Here is a 19,906-nt window from a genome sequence, read left to right on the forward strand (position 1 = left end):
TATATCTCTTTCTCTTTCTGTTCTCTTTTTCCCTGTCTCTTCCTCTCATTTCATCCACCATTGAAATTTAAACCAGATGTCTTGTCTTAGGGTAGAACAGATGAATCTGTTTTTAGTGAAGCTCTGCTAAGCAGATTTATAACATTGGGTAAATAGATTTTTGTTCCTGGAGTGGGGATAGCAGTGCATGATGGTTTTATTTTTACTCAGCCTCCAGGATAGATCTTTAATTTTTTTTTGGAGGGGGGAAGGCAAGGCATTTGGGGTTAAGTGATTTGCCCAAGGTCACACAGCTAACTAAAGTGTCAAGTGTTTCAGGTCACATTTGAACTCAGGGCTGGTACTCTATTCACTGCGCCACCTAGCTGCCCCACAGGACAAATCTTTATTTTTTTATTTTTTATTTTTTGCCTTTTTTGGAGGGCAATTGGGGTTAAGTAACTTGCCCAAGGTTACACGGCTAGTTTTTTTTTGTGTGGGTGTTAAGTGTCTGAGGCCAGAACCGAACTCGGGTTCTCCTGACTCCGGGGCCAGCGCTTTACTCACTGCGCCATCTAGCTGCCCCTAGGATAAATCTTTCAATAGGGTTTCTTTTTCCCAGCAAAATGTTGCACAGGCTGCTGTGGGTGAGGACAACTCTCCATTGGTCCTTTGGGCCCTTGGGAAGGTACTGCCACTAACTTTGCTAAAGAACTAGTTAACCAACTCCATAACCTCCAGTGTGTGCTAGAGAACTAGTTAATTAGCTTCATAGCATCAGTGAGCTAGAAGAATTGTAGACCCGGAGGGTCATTCAGCATCTGAATCTTAGTTTGATTCCTATACCTCAAGAATTGTTACCTCAGTTCTATGATTTGGCTTTTCTCTTTCAAAATACTTCATAAAGTACATTGTTGTTGTTCAGATTATGCGGTTACCTTCAATTATAAAATGCAGCTGCTTTTGATGATTTGGCACAATATGATTTCATGTTATATGTGCTTGTGTTGGGCCTTTCTGTTCCAAATGGCCTTATTCTTATACTTATTCTCATCAGATTGATTCTGTTGTCAGAAATAAGGCCATTCCAAGCATACATAGTCTTCATTTTTGTTTGTTTGCTTTGTCTCATGCAAACATCTTCTCTCAGTAAATGACCTTGGTCACAGTTTAGCACCACCTTTCTCAAGGTGACCTGTTCAGGTATGGGTTAGACCAGAAAAAGAATTTTTGAACCTACCGTGTTTCCCCGATAATAAGACACTGTCTTATTATTTTTTTGGACAGAAAAACACCAGAGGGCTTATTTTCAGGGGAGGGCTTATTTTAATGAACATTGACAGCAATTTTAATAAACAGGTAAATGTAAACAAAAAAATGTACCTTTATTCAATAAGCAAATCACTGGGGAAGAACAGGATGACGCGCTCACTGCTGCAGCTCTGATTGGATGCAGCTTGGAGCGCGGCGTGCATTTCACCCGGGGGGGAATGGTGCATACAGAGGGTACCGTAATGTAGCATGTAGCGCAGGGGATCACCTTCACTACAGTAGCAATCTCAATAGGGCTTATTTTAGAGGAATCTTACACAGTAAGGGGAGGGCTTATTTTCGGGATAGGTCTTATTATCGGGGAAACACGGTAGGAACTCTGAGGCATGCAGATATTATAGATAGAGCTTTAGGGTTTGAAGAGTTTTTTCACATGTGCTATCTCATTTAATCCTTGCAATAGTCCTGTAAGGTAGGTGCTATTATTATCCCCATTTTAGATTTATAAAGTATTTTAAGGTTTGCAAAGAACTTGTGGACTCAATTGGTCCTCACAATTTTGAGATGGGTGTTATTATCATTCCCATTTTATAGATTAGGAAACTGAGGCACAGAGCAGCTGAGTGACCAGAATCATACAGAGTCTTTGGAATTCCAGGTCTAAGGCTTTATACTACCTAGTGACTTGCCCAGGTCACACACTAATGTCTGAGGCTGAATTTGTACTCAGATCTTCCGGACTCCATCTAGCCCTTTACCTGCTTGCGCCACCTAGTGAATATATTAAATGATTACATGTACTAGAAAACAAGCTGCTTGACTGGAAGAATGGGCCCCTAGTCTCTACATAGCACTTTAAATTTGCCAGAGTGCTTTATATATGTCATCTCATTGTTGACAGACCCAACAGCTGAAACTTTATTAGGTTTTATTCATCACTTTACCATAGGAATAGGGATAAAGAATAGTTTCCTATAGACTGATTAGAGATTTGTAAGAAGACCCCTCTCCTATTTCCTAAGACTGCACTGGCATTCTTTTGACTGATATTGAATTGACTCTTTGCTGAAGTCTTCAGCTAACAGTTAGGGCCCAATAGGCTGTAAGCCAATCCTATTCATATGTGAAGATGATCAGAACCTTACTGCTTATCTTCAGACAAAACTTTACTAAGTCACAAAGTGCAGGCTACCCTCTGTCCAAGGGACTACCTGTTAATTGGCAGCCTGGAGGGGAGGTCCAGAGAAGGACAGTTTCTATATATGCACAAGTGTGTTTCCCCTCCAACTGGAGTGAGAAAATAGGTGCTTTATAGAAAGCTGAGCATCATTTTATTTTATACTACCCCCTGGGATGAATTTTACTATCACTATGAAGTAGTAGGTACTCATAAATTTCAGACCTTTTCCTGAATATAAAAACTGAATCAAAATGAGAACATTAAAAAACCTAGAAAATTATTTCCCTAGAAAAAGTAACCTCAACTTTTAGTTGCAATGATATTGTAATGATTGTATGCTTTGTAATGATATTGACACATATACTTTCTTCTTCCTAAGCCTTTAGAGACACAGCTTATTTCAGAGACCTCATCACTTTGCAAACCGGAACAGGTGGCAAAACAAATTGTCAAAGATGCCACAGTAAGTAAATCTATACTTTTTTCTTCTTTTGCTTGAGTTGTCAGCACCACAGGCTTAGAAAGATATATACCCCAAGCTTCTTTCAAAACATAAAGAATAACTATATGTAGTTTTTAATGGAACTGATTTAACTTACTAAGTGAATAGAATTAATAATATTTAATGTCAGATGCCGTTCTTTCTCTTGAATACTCTAATAGATAATAACAGAATTCTGAACACAGTGTTCCTAACATCAAGAGCAAGTTCATCAGTGTAGTTCTTAGAGAATCCAACTTCATTAAGAAGACTATTATGTGATCTCAAACGTGAAGAGCTTATCAGATGTTGAAAATCATACTGTAGATGCCATGTGTTATGTATCTGCTTCTTCCTCTTTAGATCAGTTTTTAAAAATTATTCAGAGGTTTACTATTCTATTTAACTCACCAGAAGCCTACTGTCTCTTTCTTCTTCCTATTGTCCATCACTATTTTCCTGAATGTTAATTAGTAATTATAAAATGTAATGGATTTTCGGTGTATCTCATAATTTCCTCTTTGCAAATAAGTTTTCTGAAGCAGCAGTGTTAGTTCACTGTAAGAGAGGGCTTATAGTGACATAGTTGTCAAATTATCTTGGACTTGAGTTAACCAGAAAAATTAAGACAGTGAAATTGATCAGAAAATATTTGTGGGTTATTCAGCCTTTTAGAATCATAGGAACATAGATTTAAGGCTTAAAGAACCTTTGAGGTCATCTAATCAAACCTTACTTTATAGGAGAGGAAACTGAGGCCTAAAGAGGCTAAGTGATTTGTCCCAACAAACAAAGCCAGTTGGGACTTGAACCCACATCCCTTATCTTCAAATCCAGAATTATTTGTAATGTGCCATTCTATAAGCATTTATTAAGTATCTACTCTATGTCAGGCAATAGTAGGTGGTAGATATGTAATCAAAACTGAAATAAATTCTGCCCTTAAGGAGCTTATATTCTGCTTGAAAAAACAGCTCATGTACAAAAAATACAAATTTTAAAAATTCAGAATAATTCCAGGGGAGCAGTAACAACTGAAATAATCAGGGAAAGTCTTTGCAAGAGGTGGCCCTTGAGATGAACCTTGAAGGGAGCTAGGAATCCTAAAATATAGAGGTGAGGATGGATGGAGCCTATGCAACGGTATGGTGGTGGGAAATGATATTCCATGAATGGGGAAAAACAAATAGATTGGTTTAACTAGAATATTTAGGGGAAGTAATAAAAAAAAGTCTGGAAAGGTGTATTAGAGCTGGGTTTCAGGGGCCACAAATACCAAACAAAAGAGTTAATTTTATCCTAAAGGCAATAGGGAATCACTGAAGTTTCTTGAGCAGGGGAGTGGCAAGATCTAACATGAGCTCTAGTAACAACAAATTGGCAGTTGTGTGGAAAATAGATTAGAGGGGGGAGATACATGAGGCAGAGAGAAAAACTAGGAAATTTGCAATAATTCATGTAAGAGGTGAATGAAGGCTTGAATTATGGTGAAGGCCATGTGAGTGGAAAAAATGGGACTGGATATAAAAGATGTGGGGAATGTAGAATTAACAAGATTTTGTGAATTGGAAACGGTGGGGTGTTTGTGTGAGTGTGTCTGTGTCAAGGTGCAGGAAGTGAAGAGTTGAGGAGGATGCTGAAGCAAATTTAGGTGCCTAAAAGGGTAGAGACACTTTTGACTAGATAGGAAAGTCAATGGGATGGATGAAAGATAATGAGTTCTGTTTTGAACATGGCAGATTTGAGATGCCTATGGGACAATCCAAGTATATGTTGAGCAGGCTTGGTGAAGTGGAACTGGAGTATAGAGAGAGGTGAGGACTGTGTATATAGAACTGGAAGTCATCTTCATAGATAGGAATAGTGGAACCCATGGCAGCCAATGAGTGTAGCTATAGAGAGAAGAGAAGCCCAGTTAGGAGAGTCTTGGGGTATACCCACACAGAGAAGACAGCCCATGGATGATGAATGAAGAAAGAACTGGTCAGAAAAGAGAGAACCAGAGAGAGCAGTGTCATGAGACCTGTAGGGGAAGAGGATATTGAGAAGAAGGAGGGATTCGTCAACACTGCAGAGAGGTCAAGAAGGATGACCGCTGCTAAAACTTATAAGAAGTGGAACTATTCCTTACCTGGGAAGGGAGTTGTTTATCTTACTTTATTTCAATTTCAGAGCTAATGGTCCCAATGGGGTTTTTTTGGCCTTTTTTTTTTTTAGGACAATTGGGGTTAAGTGACTTGCCCAAGGTCACACAGCTAGTTTTTGTGTTAAGTGTCTGAGGCAGGATTTGAACTCAGGGATTCCTGAATCCAGGGCTGGTGCTCTATTCACTGTGCCACCTAGCCACCCCCGTCCCAACAGTTTTCATGTGATCCTAAGTGGTTCTCTGCATTTGGCCATTGTCCACAGAGCCATACAAAGACTTATCTGCACAAAGTCATATGTATCTATCCCTTAGCTTGCCTCACAAAGTAGGAGTCAAGGGGTGGCTAGTTGGCCCGGTGAATAGAGCACCGGCTTTGGAGTCAGGAGGACCTGAGTTCAAATCTGGCCTCAGAAGCATAACACTTACTATCTGTGTGACCTTGGGCAAGTCACTTGACCCCAATTTCCCTGCCCTCCCCCCTCCAAAAAGCAAAAAACAAAAACCAAAAAAAAAAGTAGGAGTCAGTAACTGTGAATTCAGAGGTTTTTGCTCTTTAGCCAAAGTCAGCATTAATCTAAGCAAGGGGGTGAGCAGGGAGTATCTTCCTGCTATTGATGTTAACCATTCCTTTTTTATTTTTCAGCAAGGAAATTTTAATAGTTCCATTGGCTCAGATGGATACATGCTGTCATCACTGACCTGTGGAATGTCACCAGTAACTTCTATTACAGAAGGTCTACAGCAGGTAAGTTCCAGATGGGTCAGTATGTGAAGAGAGTATCTCATTTTTAAGCCTAGAGGACAGAGGGTTAAAGAAAGCATTAATTATAGCAGCTTTTCAATATATGAAGGATTCTTATTGGAAAGATGAACTCTTTTCTGTTTCTACCAAGAATGTGAAAAAGAAATAGGTTTAAATTACAGTGTGACAGTATTAATCAGGTAATAAATATTATAAGACACTGTGGAATAGGTTATCTGGGGGTGGTCATAGAATCCCTCTTCTGAAGGGAAAGGGAGTTTCCATACAATTGGAATGGCTGAGGTGTGGTCCTGTCCAAAAGGGTGTGTACTTTGGGGACTGGGAGGGTGAGGAAAGAATAGCCTACATGATTTTAGATTATTCATTAATTATGCATGAAATGCGGCAGGTTGGTGGCACAGTGGATAGAGTATGGGACTGGAGTCAGGAAGATTCCTTTTCCTGAGTTCAAATCCAGCCTCAGACACTTACTATGTGACTCTGGACAAGTCACTTAACTTCTCTGTGCCTCAGTTTCCTCCGTCTATAAAGTGGGGATAATAATACGATAGCACCTCCCCAGGGTTATTGTGAAGATCAAATGAGAGAACATATATGTACAGTGCTTTATAAATTTTAAATCATATGTAAGTGCAAGGTATTATTATTGTTGTTGTTAAAATCAGATGAAGGAGATGAGACTTGATCCTCACAGGCAACAGCAATCTACCCTACGTTCTTGTAAATCATGTATTTATGGTGAATGTAGCATGTTTAGGAATGTTGATTTGGCAGCAATATGAAGGTATTGTTGTTGACAGTGACCAGAGGAAGGAAAACCAGGTAAGAGAGCTAGACCACAGTGGTGTCACTAAAGATGGAGAGGAAGGAAAGAAAGGGAGGAAGGAAGGACAGATTGACTTATTAAACACATGCTATGCATCAGGCACTATTCTAACCACTTTAAAAATATTATTTCAAGTAGGTGCTGTTTTGACAGCAGTAACAGTAGTTAGGCAGCTAAGTTTGTAAGTTAAGACAAAAGATCATCTATCCAGGATGGAGATCCCAAAGGTGAAATCTGTGGATTGTGTGGGAGGGAAATGAGGTTGATGTCTGGAGAGCGGGCATTGTGGTGAAGGTATTGCAATAATCTAGGCAAGAGGTGATAAAGACCTGAACTATAGTAGTGACTATGAGAATAGAGAAAAAGGGAAGGAGGAGAGAGATATAACAGGAGAGATGACAGCATTTGGAAACTAGATATATGGGGTATGGCAAGATAATGAATGGTATATTTCTGAGGAAATGTACCTAGGAGACTATAAAGATTGTGGTGCCTTCAGCAGACATAGAAAAGTCCAGAAGGCAGCTCTGTTTTGGGGAAAGGACACAGGAGATGAAGAGATGAGTGACTGGGGAATTAGAGAGTATGAGTAGATATTAACATATTGATATCCCCTGGTAAAAAAGCAAGACTTATATTAGAGAGGGAGACGTTGGGGTACTGAGTTCCTTGAGAAAGGAGGTAAAATGACCAGTGGGCTTATAACCCACTGCCTCTAGAATTTGGATTGGATGATAAATCTAGATACAGTGAACCTCAGAGGACTAGAGGTCACAAATGTTTCTTCTTTTGGTAGTTTATGTGAATGTTGTTTTTACAATTGAAGTTCTCAGTAGAGCTTTCTTTGATTTAAAGCAGATTAGAATATGTCTGAGAAAATCACTCAATCTAATGTAAGGATACCCTTAAAAACACTTTTGACATGACTAATGGGGAAATATGATTAATATAATTGTACGTGTATAACCTATATCAGGTTGTTTGCTGCCTTGGAGAGTGAGGAGGGAAAAGAAAGAGGGGAAAATTTGGTACTTAAAATCTTATAAAAGTGAATGTTGAAAACTATCTTTACATGTAATAGGAAAAAAATAAAGTACTATTAAGTGGGAGCGGGCAGAGAAAGCACTTTTGAAATGATGTGTTGAATGAACTGAAGACTCAGTCACTTCCCTGCATCTCATTTCTATCCTCCCCCCATCCCCACACTTTCTCTTTCAGATAGTTACTATGGGTCTTTTTCGAACCATTGCTTTATTCTACCTTGGAAGTTTCGATAGCATCATCCGACGCTGTATGATCCAGAGGGCAAAGTCTGAAACTGTGGACAAAACAGCTTGATCATCATTCCAAAAAGCAGAGAATGGTTATCCAACAATTTGGACAGCTTGCTGCTAACTGGGATCTGACCGATAGACTCTGGTGCGAGTGGATTTGGATACATGGAGTTTGAACAGCTCTTTCTTCTTCAGGAACCTGGATGAAAGCACGAAGACAGAAATACAGTTCCAGGAAATATTAATACTATGCAAATATGAGGATGAAGACTTTTTGATTCTCTGGGTTCTGAGGTAGAGAGATGATGGTGTGGGAAATAATGGACTGTAAGAAGTGGGAGAAAATAGGACTTTGGACTGGGTTACTTGCTGGTAATTCTGAATAAGGACTTGTATTTCTTTTCTCTTATTCTTTCCCCATCCCCCTACCCCTTGTGGTGACAGAGACCAAAAATGAATTTTGTGGCACATAAAGTCATGAAGATTTTTTTTAATTGTTTAGGTCTCAACCAATTTTTAGGGTGGTTTTCAAAACTCAGCTAACTTGATTCATGACAATTTTTTCCCATTATCAGCAGGTTTAAACTGATACACTTTTACAGTATAGCCATCATGCTTCTATCTGTTCCTAGTGGAAAAATGTTAGATGGCAGCACTATCTCTGGACGATTCCAAATAGAAGCAAATTTTGCTGTATTACCACAGCTATGAATTGGGGGTAAGAGGAGATGGGGGGAAGTAGAGAGCAGTGTGGTGCCACAGGGCATGATTTAAAAGACAAATATTTCCTAGAGAGAGTTTTAAAAAATTCCTCTCTGGGTTATAATGCTTGGGAAATTTCCCTCTACTAACCTATGGTGAAAAGGCAGTCTTCTAAAATGATTTTTTGAAGAAAAAATAAAATTTTAGAAACTTCATTGTTTACAATAACTTAAATAGCCATAACTTAAAATTCATATATTCCATTTTATCCTATTCATTTCCTTTCCTCTTCACTTTTATCTAAGATTCTATTGTAATATTTACATGAAAATTAAATTTAATAAGACAATTTGTGTCAAATAAAACACAAATTGTAAAATTCTTCCAGTGGCATATACTTAACTTTCATGAAGGCTGAAGATTAAATACATAAATGTTTTTCCCTAGGGTACCATTCATTTATTGAGATAAGGCCCATGATTCTCAATGCATTATTTCAAACTAGACAAAACAGAAGACCAATGCCATACTTTTCTAAAAATTTATTAGGGCAACCCACACTTTTGCTATGAGAGATTCTTACCTTTGCACCATATGTTAATAATGCCTACATAACCTACCCTAGCAATGCTTTTTTAAGCTGTTATCTCTAAGCACCCCCTTGCTCCCAGGAATGCTGTTTCCAATGAGCAGGACCATTGTTTATTTAATGGACTTCTATAGTAAGTGCCTATGATGAGCTTTCACAAATGCTGCTTGTTTCATACTGGCCATTATTAGCTCTCCTCAGTTGGAGGGCTCTTGTCTTCATTTCCATTCTAAAGTCCTCTCCTAGGTGCATTTGTATAGTGAGGTCATATGGATTCATTTTTATGGAAATAGGCCTCTTCTGATGGTCACATAGAAAGGATTTTGTTTTTAAAAAATCATATATATGTATGTGTATATATACATATATAAATATACATATATACTTGTAGCAAAACTGGGAGGGGAGTAAATATATTGTTCTTGATCTAGAACTTCTTGGTTTAATTTTAAAATAAAATGGTGTTGAATGCCTTTAATCCATGAGAGCTTCATATAGCTTGCTTGCAGTGACTTCATAAATTAGACAAGGTGAGAATAATACTTTCTTAGTCGTGGTATCCAGGGTAGTCTAAAGATATGACTTTTAGACCAAGCAAAGTTACGCATGACAATAGATCTGCTGAAGTGATACGGTATTTCAAGGGAAATATCAGGCTTCTTTGTTACATATGTATTCCTTGTTATATACAGCTATAGCATTAAAAGGGTCTGACCACAACCAAAGCACGAGAATATTTTAAAGGCTAGAGCTCTAGTTTTTTCCTAGCTGGCTCAGGTAGGCAAATGACTCTTGTAACGTTAATTAGCCTTTTTCTTCCAAAAGTTTCCTGAACCAAAGTATTTTGATAGTGTCCCTCTCTTAGGGCCCCCTTCCTTCAGAGAGCTCATTTTATGCTTACAAATAGGGTAAATTGTGCCCGTGGTAAAAGATATTCAGTTATAGTTAGACTGAAAAGCTGGCCTCTCTTCTCTAGGTGATCTTCAACAGTTTATTACAAGAATTTCAGTTCTGAAGTCCTTAGCTCTGAGTGCTTTGAGTTGCATTGTTTTATTATATGTGTATTTATTTTTAAAACTTTTAATTGCATTTAATCTTAAAAGTTCTATAAGAGATTTAGAGAACCATTCATTTTGGAAAGAGATCTAAAACAATCCTAGTTTTTAAAGGAAAAATCCCTATTGACCATTTTTTTTTTGCCCAGTTTAACAGTTTGCACAGTTGATAGAAAAAAAAGCGAAAATATTATATTATCGCAAGATTCACAGGTTAGGTTGACATCCTAGTGACACTAATTTTTACATGTTTACTGCAGATTCTTTCTTTGGTTATGTTCAGTATATTACTGACAGCTTCTGCATAAGCCTTTCAAGAGGATTTTTCAGTAGGTTAGATGCCACAAGTATTAGTTTGGTGAAAATTCAGAGAGAAGAAGTAGATCATATGTGTCTACCAGGCAAAATGGATATTAAAATAACATTTTCCCCCGCCATTATTCTGAACCACAGATTTAATCATTTTGTTGCATCATGTTCTCAATAAAACATGGATGACCATTTGTGACCAGCTTTCAAAATTTGTACTTTTTTTGATAGTCTAATGCATTGATTGTATATTTCCCATTACTCTGTCATTCCCAGGAGGCATTACATTTAATGTATACACTAATCACTAACTCCAACCGTCCTAAATTTCCCTACTTATAACCATGGTGTGGGGCAGTAACAATAGATTTAATATTTTATTAAGTCTAAAAAGAAGGGAGTAGCTAGTTATATTTTTCTTGATGTAAAAATTCTACACACTTTTAAATTGAAAAGGGTATATGTATATGGCTATTTTGATACATACCAGAGCTTGGGCTTGCTGCTTCATGGGCATTTGTGCCAGAACTGTAAACTAATTTTCGTATCTTGTATTTCTCAGAAACAAAAAATAAATGGGCAACGAGGTTTACAGATTTGAGGATTTATTTTTATGTAAATGGTACTTTCTTTAGATACTTGAGCACAATAAAAAAAAGTTCCTGCTATCTAACCTTTGCATTCCAAGCACTTGAAGAGTATGGCATTTTTAAAAAGCACATAATATGGTTGCAGTAAACGTTTTGTACATTTATCTTCTCCCTCTCCCCGCCCCCTCAGGCTCCCCTCAGCCCCAGGGGAGGAAGTGTGAAACTAAAGATTAGGAGATCTGAGTTCAAGTCTGCTAGCTACTTGACCCTGGGTAAATCATAATCACTAGGAAACTGTTTCCTCTTACAAAATGGGAATAATAATTTGAGCTCACTTTTCTAAAATGTGTTGGAGTTTATCAAGTGGATAAACTCTAAGGAAGATGGGGTAAGGGTGTTCATGCTCATTTTATAGAAGGGGAAGTTGAAAATCAGATGTTAAGTGACTTGCCCAGGGTCACACAGCTGGTAAGTGGAAGACAACCAGGACTTGAACCCAAGTCTTCTACCACACCAGCTTAAACTGTAGCTCAGGATTGTTGTGAGGATCAAATGATACACAAGAAACTACAAAGCATGAGGGAAATATATGGCATTATTATTTTTTAACCTGTGTTTATATAACCCTTTCATTGGAAGCTAAGTTCAAGGGAGAAAGAGGAAAGAAATTTTTTAATTTAAATTCAAAATCCAAAGATTTGGAGTTTAAATGCAAAGAAACGTCCTGCCCATATCAACCTCTTACTACTAAGTTGTTCTATCCTTATTTGACTACAAATGGCAACAGGTTATACAATATATACAATAACTTTAACAACTAATTTTCTTCCTCAATCTTTAGCTCAGAATTTTTAGGGTTTTTTTTTCCTCAGTCATGGCCACTTAGAAAGTTAGAAATGATCATTTAAGAGCATTTTTCTGTCTGAGTCACATGAATTCCAAGATGGCAGACTAGATATTTTTTCTGATCCCTTGACCTCTCGGGCTTCTATAAAACAGAAATTTTGTACCAAAGATAAAGCAACTTCAGCTGTCTCCAAGGGCTAGGACACCCAGAATCCAAAAAAAAGCCTTAACCTTCCTCCCCCCGAAAACCCAATGATATCACAGTCATGACCCCTCAATTCAATCAGAACCCTCCCATGCTACCAGCACTGAGGCTATACTAGCAGACCCAAGGATATGACACAGGCTTACATCAAAACCCATCCCTGTACTCCATGCTCCCCTCCCTTTTTCCAAGGCTGGGGAGACCCCAGCTCCAGGTTGTAGAAGTTTGCTCAGGGCTTGAGAGCCAGCTTGGCTACAGCCCTTTGGGAGCAAAAGCTTCCTGGGGCCCACAACCCAGAAGCACCAGCACTGCAAAACTCTGGACTGGTGGTGCCAGACCAGAGCACTAAGGAACTGAGGTAGTGAGACAGTTCACCAGGATAGGACCCCATGCATTTGGAGAACTGTGCATCACTCTACCAAGCCTGAGGGAATAGCACAGCATCCAGTCGGGGCTATTTCTGACCAGCCCAAAGCCATTTAGGGCAGAAATCTAGGCTGGTGAATTCAAGCCCCCCATGAAACTACAATTAGAAGGAAGGGGATCAGGAAGTAAATGATAAGGAAAATGAGGGGGGAAAAGAACTGAAGCTACCTAAGATTTCAGGGAGAAGAAATCACAGACCTTAAACATAAGCATATAAAACAACAGGAAAAACAGTAACAACAGAAGGAAGTATGTCCTCCAGCTCTAATAAACAAGTTCAGGCATCAATGGAGAAATAGTATAAAACAAAGGAAAATGATGCAACATTTGAAGAGACACAGGACCTTGTTGAATGTGAGGGGAACATGGAACTACAACAGGCTGTTTCTGAGTAGTTTAAAAGAGAATTATGAGAGCAGAATTTATGTCCTACTCCACAAAAACAAGGAGTAGAATAGAAAAAAACAAATGTGCCATGGCAAGTCTCATCTAAGAAACAGAAGAGGGACCAATAGATTGGGAATGCAAAGACACCAAAGTGAAGGACTACCGAGAAGAGGAGCAAAAAAACAAGAATGTCCAAGACAATGTGCTCTCTGTGCCAGCAAAACATGCTGATCTCAAGGACAGGATGTGTAGAGTCAATCCAAGGATCATAGTCTTCCAGAAGAATGTGACAGGCAAATAAAACTGCAAAACTTAACACCATAATGAAGGAAATAATAAAAGAGCTGCCCAAAACTTCTGAACATAGAAAACGAAATTACAATTAAAAGAATTCACATCTCACCTCTAGGGAAAAAAAAATTTAGGCCCCAAACTCCAAAACACATAGTAGTTAAATGTAATAATTCATTTTAGAAACAAATTCTGCAAGTCATCTGGAGACAGATCTTAAATTAAAAAAGGAAAGGACATTTGAATAACACAAGACAATTCTGCACCCACTAGACAAAGGAGGAGGGAATGGAATAATGTGTTCGGGGTAGTCCAGCTCAATTCCCTTTGTATTCAATTATGAGTCTAGTCCAATTTCTGTCTTGTGAGAAAAAATTTATTCAAGTGTGGGAATTGGGAGAAAACCTTATTGTATTGTTTGAATCTAGCCCTGTGTGGCTGGGAGCCAGAACCACATCTACCTGCTGTTTAGAGACCCTTAACTAAGGACCTTAAGTTATGCTGTCCAGAAACTCAGATAGCACCCCATATGTTTTATCTGAAAACTGGCCCCACATTGATTGATCAGTTATTGTTTCTGTGTTCCTTTGATTTTTTACAGACACTTGGGGGAGTGGGACACTTTTTCTGAATTCAGGGAATTGTACCTGTTCACTCTTCCCCTCCCAACTTGGAAAGTCCTTAATCTTTCCTCCAATTAGAAATCAGATATCTAATGTTGTAGTGATTCATTTTAATTAATTAGCCTTATTTGATTAATTGTTTTTAACATATAAAAGTCTGTCTCTCCCTGTATTTGGGGTTCAGCCCAAGCTGAGGAGGTCTGCTCCTGGTTTGTTGAGCAATTGGCATGCATTGCTTAATAAATTGAAATGATTAGAAGCTTAAACCTCTTTCCACAGTCACTTCATCATTCATCCACCACAAAGGGGAGAGCTTAGAATGGATATCTTAGGAGCTTTGATTGCATGAAGAATACAGGCAGAAAAGAAAGACCAGATAATTATAGGGGTCATAAATGAGAAAATGAGGAGCTAAGGGTAAACAGAAAGAAAAAGTGGATAATGAAGAGAGTAAGAGAAAAATCCTTTTTGGAAAGTGGCACAAAAATGAAATTTTAGAAACTATGAGCAAGACTAGCTGAAGGGAAGGAGAAGAAGAGGGCATATAACTGACCAATAGAAAGGAAAAAAGAGGGAGAAGAAATATATAATCAGATTAAAGCAGTAGAGAAAAAAAGAATGAGTAAATGAAATCCTAAAGGGAAAGGGCAACAAATGTAAAGTGGGGATCAGGGGTGAGGGGAAGAGACCAGCAGAAATATGACCACCTTAAAGAAAAACATTATGGTAAAGAAACCAAAGGAACATAATACTGTGTTTATAGCAGAAAGGGAAAAAATACCAATTTCAGAGAGAGATGGAGGAAAATGTAAGCCTAACTTTTTTTTGTCTCTTTTATTTTTTTCTGTTTACATCATTCGTTTCCACAAGATTTTGAGTTACAAATTTTCTCCCCATTTTTCCCCTACCCACCACCCCAAAACAGCAATTCCACTGAATATCCCCTCCCCCAATCTGCTGTCTCCCATGTCTTCCCCCATACCCTCTCTGACTTTCCAGTAGGGCATGGTGGATCTCTATGCCTCAGTGCCTGTATATCTTATTTCCCAGTTACATGTAAAATACTACTACTGCTAATAATAATAATAATAATAATATATATATATATATATGTATTTTTAAACATTTAATTTTAAAACTTAGAATTCCAGATTCTTTCCCTTCCTCCCTCGTCACCCACCCTTACTGGGAAGATAAGCAATTCAATATAGGTTGTACATGTATAGCTATGCAAAACATTTCCATAGTGGATATATTGTGAAAGACAGACTATATTTCCCTCCATCCTATCCCACTTCCCACTTGTTCTATTCTCTACTTTGATCCTGTCCCTTTTCAAAAGTGGGTGCTTCCAACTTCCCTCCCCTCCAGCCTGCCCTCCCTTCCATCATCCCCTCTCTCATCCCCTCCCTCCTACTCTTCTGTAGGGTGACATAGCCTATTTAGTGTGTATGTCATTCCCTCCCTAAGCCAAATTCAATGAGAATAAGGTTGACCCATTCCCTTTTGCCTTCCTGTTCTTCCCCTCCATTGTAACAGTTTGTGCTTTCTCTCCTTTTTATTTTAATAATTATTTCTTTGTCTATAGCTTTTGTTTTTGTATTACCTTCTTTTCCCAACATGCCCCTCCCTCCTGCCCCATGAGAGATCCATCCCTAACAAAAAAATAACAGAGAGAAAAAAATTCAGCCAAAATCCTCCTTAATATATCCATTGATTCTAATATCAATACTACTTTCCATGTCCATAGTCTCCTACCTATGCAAAGAAAGGGAGTTTCATTTTAAAAATAACTTATGAACCTACATGTCACATATTGTCTTTAAAATAATGGGCTTGGACTTTGAAGACAGCAAAACTAACATTAATTCTCATTTCCCCCCCTCTATCCTTGCTTTTTAATTTTTTCTCTTTTTTTCTTCTTTCTTGTCTTCCTCCCCAGACCCCGTCACATTCTCACAAGTCTTCTCAGAAAAAGAAACCTTGACTTCCTCGGCTGAACTTCTGAATATTTCTTTACCCTTCTTTACCTTCCCTCTTGGGGAGAAAGAAAAGAACTAAAAACATAATAACCTCTTATCCAAAGTTGTGAGCACCCTGGTGCTTCTGAGTAATCACTTGAGAATCCCCATATAAATCCTGAAATGGTCATTTAATTACTTTCACTAGGAATTAATTTTTGAATGTCTACAATGTGCAATGTGTATTGTGGTTGAACAAAGCTGGCAACACAGGGAATGTGAATTCTTTACCCACACAATTTTAATACTATGCTGTCACTAGCGCTTACTACCTTTATTTCAGTTCAATCAATAAGTTAAGCATTTATTGAGTACCCATAGCGTGGCCAGATCTGTGTGAGGCTTGTGAAAGTTACAATAGAAATTTCCAGACATGGACCTTGCCCCTTTGAAGCATATTCAGTTCTCCTGATTTATATCTTGCCACTGTACCCAGATGACTGGAGGAGAAAGTGCATCTGGTGACTTCGAACAGCCCTCTCTCACTTAAATCTAATTCATTTGCAAGTTATGGCATCATCTTCCTGATGCATGGTCCTCTTCAAGAACAAAGGACAAAAAACAGTTCTCTCAATGGAGAATTATTTTATGTAGAAAAATGAGAGAAGGCTCTTCTAGATTTCTATTTTAGTAAACCAGAAATCAATAGGTGAATCTCCTAATGGTGAACTCTTACAGCAAAATAAATCTTAACAACTCTTTAATTTTTGGTTTGTGATTCAATTTATGTATTTCACTAAATTAACTGTTTTATAAAGTTCAGATTCCACTATAAATTAACCCAGTGGGAACAATGAACCAAGACATGTTTATTTATTTAGACTTAAGAAAAGTTTTCTATTTCTGGAAAGAAATGTTGAAAAGAAAATAAGGAGTTTTTATACAACAGAGCATATTCTAAAATGCAAGTGATTCGGAAACAATGTAGATTATCTTTATTCACCCAATGTGTATTTCATCTTAAGATGAAATCTTTAAATCAAGCGAGTCAAGTACTGTACATGGTCCAAGTAAAGTACTCTACCTTTAATGTCATGAGATATAAGATATCTAAATTTGGAAACTAGTTTCTTACTAGATTGCTGGTCCAAATTGGTGGGAAGGGGGGGAGGGGAGCATTTATTTGCCAGATACTGTATTAAGTACTATTTCCCTTTTTTTTTTTTTTTTACAAATATTACCTAATTTGATCCTCACGACAACCCTGTGAGGTAGGTGCTACTATTATCCTCATTTTATAGTTGAGAAAACTGAGATAAATAGAGGTTAAGTGACTTGCCCAAGGTCATACAGGCTGTAAATATCTAAGGCCATATTTGCACTCAGGTTTTTCAGATTCCAGGTCCAGCACTCTAACCGTGGTGCCACTAGCTGCCTCTGGGGAGCAGAAAATGACTCCCCAAGCCCTCCTTTTACTCCTTGTGCGTTTCAGGGCTACATTTCAGCCACATCTGGATGACCAGAGTGCTCTTTGGCTCTTAAAATAATTTTGTTACAATAACTCAATCTACTCATCTACCCAACAACACATCCTTTTCTACAAAGTATGGTTTCCACCATCAATTTTCCCTGTATGCATTCTCCAACACACTTCAGTTACAGACAACATGAGAAAGTTGGAGGCTGCCCAACTTGATTTCTAGCACATCCTATGAGTTGCCAATATGGCTTGTAAATAGGGAGATGACTGCTATTCTATTTTTAAGAAATCTTTGGGTATGGAGAACTGACCACCTATGACCATCCTCCCATAATTAGGAGACTTTCCTAGAGAGGACAGCAATCGCCTTCCCTGCCTCACTTCATTCATTCATTCATTCATTCATTCATCCATCCATTCAACAAATAGTTATTAAGTGCTTACTATGTGCTAAGTGGTGCTTTGTCAATGCCAAGATGTTGACATTCCACTAAGGCATATTAAGAACATGTTCATAGAAAATAAAATATAATAATGTATACAAAATAAATTTGTGTGTGTGGGGAGGAGAGTTACTAGCAGCTGGGGAATCCAAATGGACTTCCTATAGAGGTAGTGCTTCAACTCAGGTGTTAAGTCATGTGTCCAAACAAGTGCTATTACCCCTTTTCACTCTGAATTTGCCCAGTCTTATTGGACTTGTTTACAACACTGTCACCTCCACCCCAGGCTATAATAACACCCTCTGAATCCTCACCTACCACTTATTGTATATGGGCAAGAACATTTAAAGTAGCCTTGACTCATGAAAATAATGTCCATAAGTATTGGCTACCTCCAGTGCCTAGCGGACTGACAAGGATAGAGGCCAAGGAAAGATCACATATAGGATACAAGGAATATATGACCTAGAATTGTTAAATTTCTTCTATCTAACTATGACTTTCAAGTCTGGAGTGGTGTTTTTGTAAGAATAATGACATCTGAGCCTTACCATCATGCTGAGTCAGCAATGGGGTGATCTAGGCCATGAGGAATGTCAGCAGTGTAGGGATGAGAAATGTACTTTGCTGCCATAAAAAGATCAAACTTTAGGCAAGCAGATTATCCTCTGAACACCTTCCTGGAGATTGCTTTCTGAGGCTATGCTGACTTCCCAAGTTTGGAATCTTCACTCCTGTGTCTAGTTTCCCATTCTTTCAACACCATGGCTTTTGGGGCTCTGGAGAAATACAGATCTGAAACCTGGCCTGCCCTTGATTTGATTCTGATCAGGACTTTGTTCCTTATTCCCTCAAACTGGGGATTGTCTGTTATATTCAGGCAAAATATAACATATCACCAACATGTATCAGTCATCAAATATCAAATATATAACAGCCTTAAACATATATTTTATATATATATGCATACATATATATACTTTATTTACTATAGATATGGCTATCATGTGAGAAATTTTGGAACACCGCCCCCCCCCCCCCCCACACACACTAACTTTAGGTATACCTCAAAGCTTTGTCCTAAGCTTTCTTCTCCCTCTCTACTGTTTCACTTGGTGTTCTTATCAGCTCCCCTGGATTCAATTATCATCTCTGTGTAGACATAACAGGGTTAGTTATCTAGCTCTAACCTCCAGTCTTGCACTTCCTACTGCCTGTGTGGCATCTTAAACTACATGTCTCATAAATATCTTACATTTAACATGTTCAAAACAAAACTCAAATCTTCCCCCCCCCCAAACCCTTTCCCCTTCCTAATTTTACTATTATTGTTAAGGGCACCACCATCCTCTCAGTCATCCAGACTGGAAACCTAGGTGTCCTCCATGCCTCCCTAACACTTACAATATCCAATCAGTTGTCAAGTCCTGTTTCTACCTTTGTAAAAGCTCTCATAGGGGCAGCTAGGTGGCACAGTGGAGAACTGGCCCTGGAGTCAGGAGGACCAGAGTTCAAGTCCAGCCTCAAGCAGTGTGACCCTGGGCAAGTCACTTAACCCCAAAATGTCTTAAAAAAATGCAGCTCTCATATACACTCCTTTCTCTACTCCTCATTGCTGGTCATCATCACCTCACACGTGGACTATTGTAATAGCCTTCTGGTTGGTCTTTCTGCCACAAGTCTCTCCCCACTTCAGTCCATCTTCTATTCAGTTGTCAAACTACTCTTCCTAAAGCACAGGTCTGACCACATCACTCCCCTGCTCACTAAACTCCAGTGGCTCCCTCTTACCTCCAGGATCAAATTTAAAATCCTCTGTTTAGTTCTTATAGCCCTTTATAACTTGGCTTCCTCCTACATTTCCAATCTTCTTATACGTTACTCCCCTCCACATACTTTTTGATCTAGTGATCCTGACCTTATTGCAATTCTTCTCACAAGATCCTCCATCTCCAGACTCCAGGCATGTCCACTGGCTGTCCTTTGTGCCTAAAACTAATGTCCTTCTCACCTCTGCTGCCCAGCTTCCAGGCTGCCTTCAGATATCAGTCAAAGTACGACCTTTTGCAAGAAGCCTT

At 38.5% G+C, this 19,906-nt stretch overlaps 1 protein-coding gene across 1 annotated transcript in view; it reads left to right on the forward strand.

Annotated features, from left to right (window-relative positions):
• KDSR (3-ketodihydrosphingosine reductase) overlaps positions 1–11,172 on the forward strand; it is a 59,900-nt gene extending 48,728 nt beyond the window's left edge. Inside the window, exons 8-10 of the mRNA XM_069100235.1 lie at positions 2,811–2,894; positions 5,702–5,803; positions 7,866–11,172. Coding sequence (XP_068956336.1) covers positions 2,811–2,894; positions 5,702–5,803; positions 7,866–7,985 — 306 coding nt within the window. The 3' untranslated portion in view covers positions 7,986–11,172. The remainder of the gene's footprint in view (positions 1–2,810; positions 2,895–5,701; positions 5,804–7,865) is intronic.
• Positions 11,173–19,906: the final 8,734 nt, after the last annotated feature.

Source organism: Petaurus breviceps, unplaced genomic scaffold (genome assembly GCF_028583685.1).
Source record: "Petaurus breviceps papuanus isolate PSGF00001 unplaced genomic scaffold, PetGlider_PUasm1.0 38, whole genome shotgun sequence".
In the NCBI taxonomy this organism is placed as follows: Eukaryota; Metazoa; Chordata; class Mammalia; order Diprotodontia; family Petauridae; genus Petaurus; species Petaurus breviceps.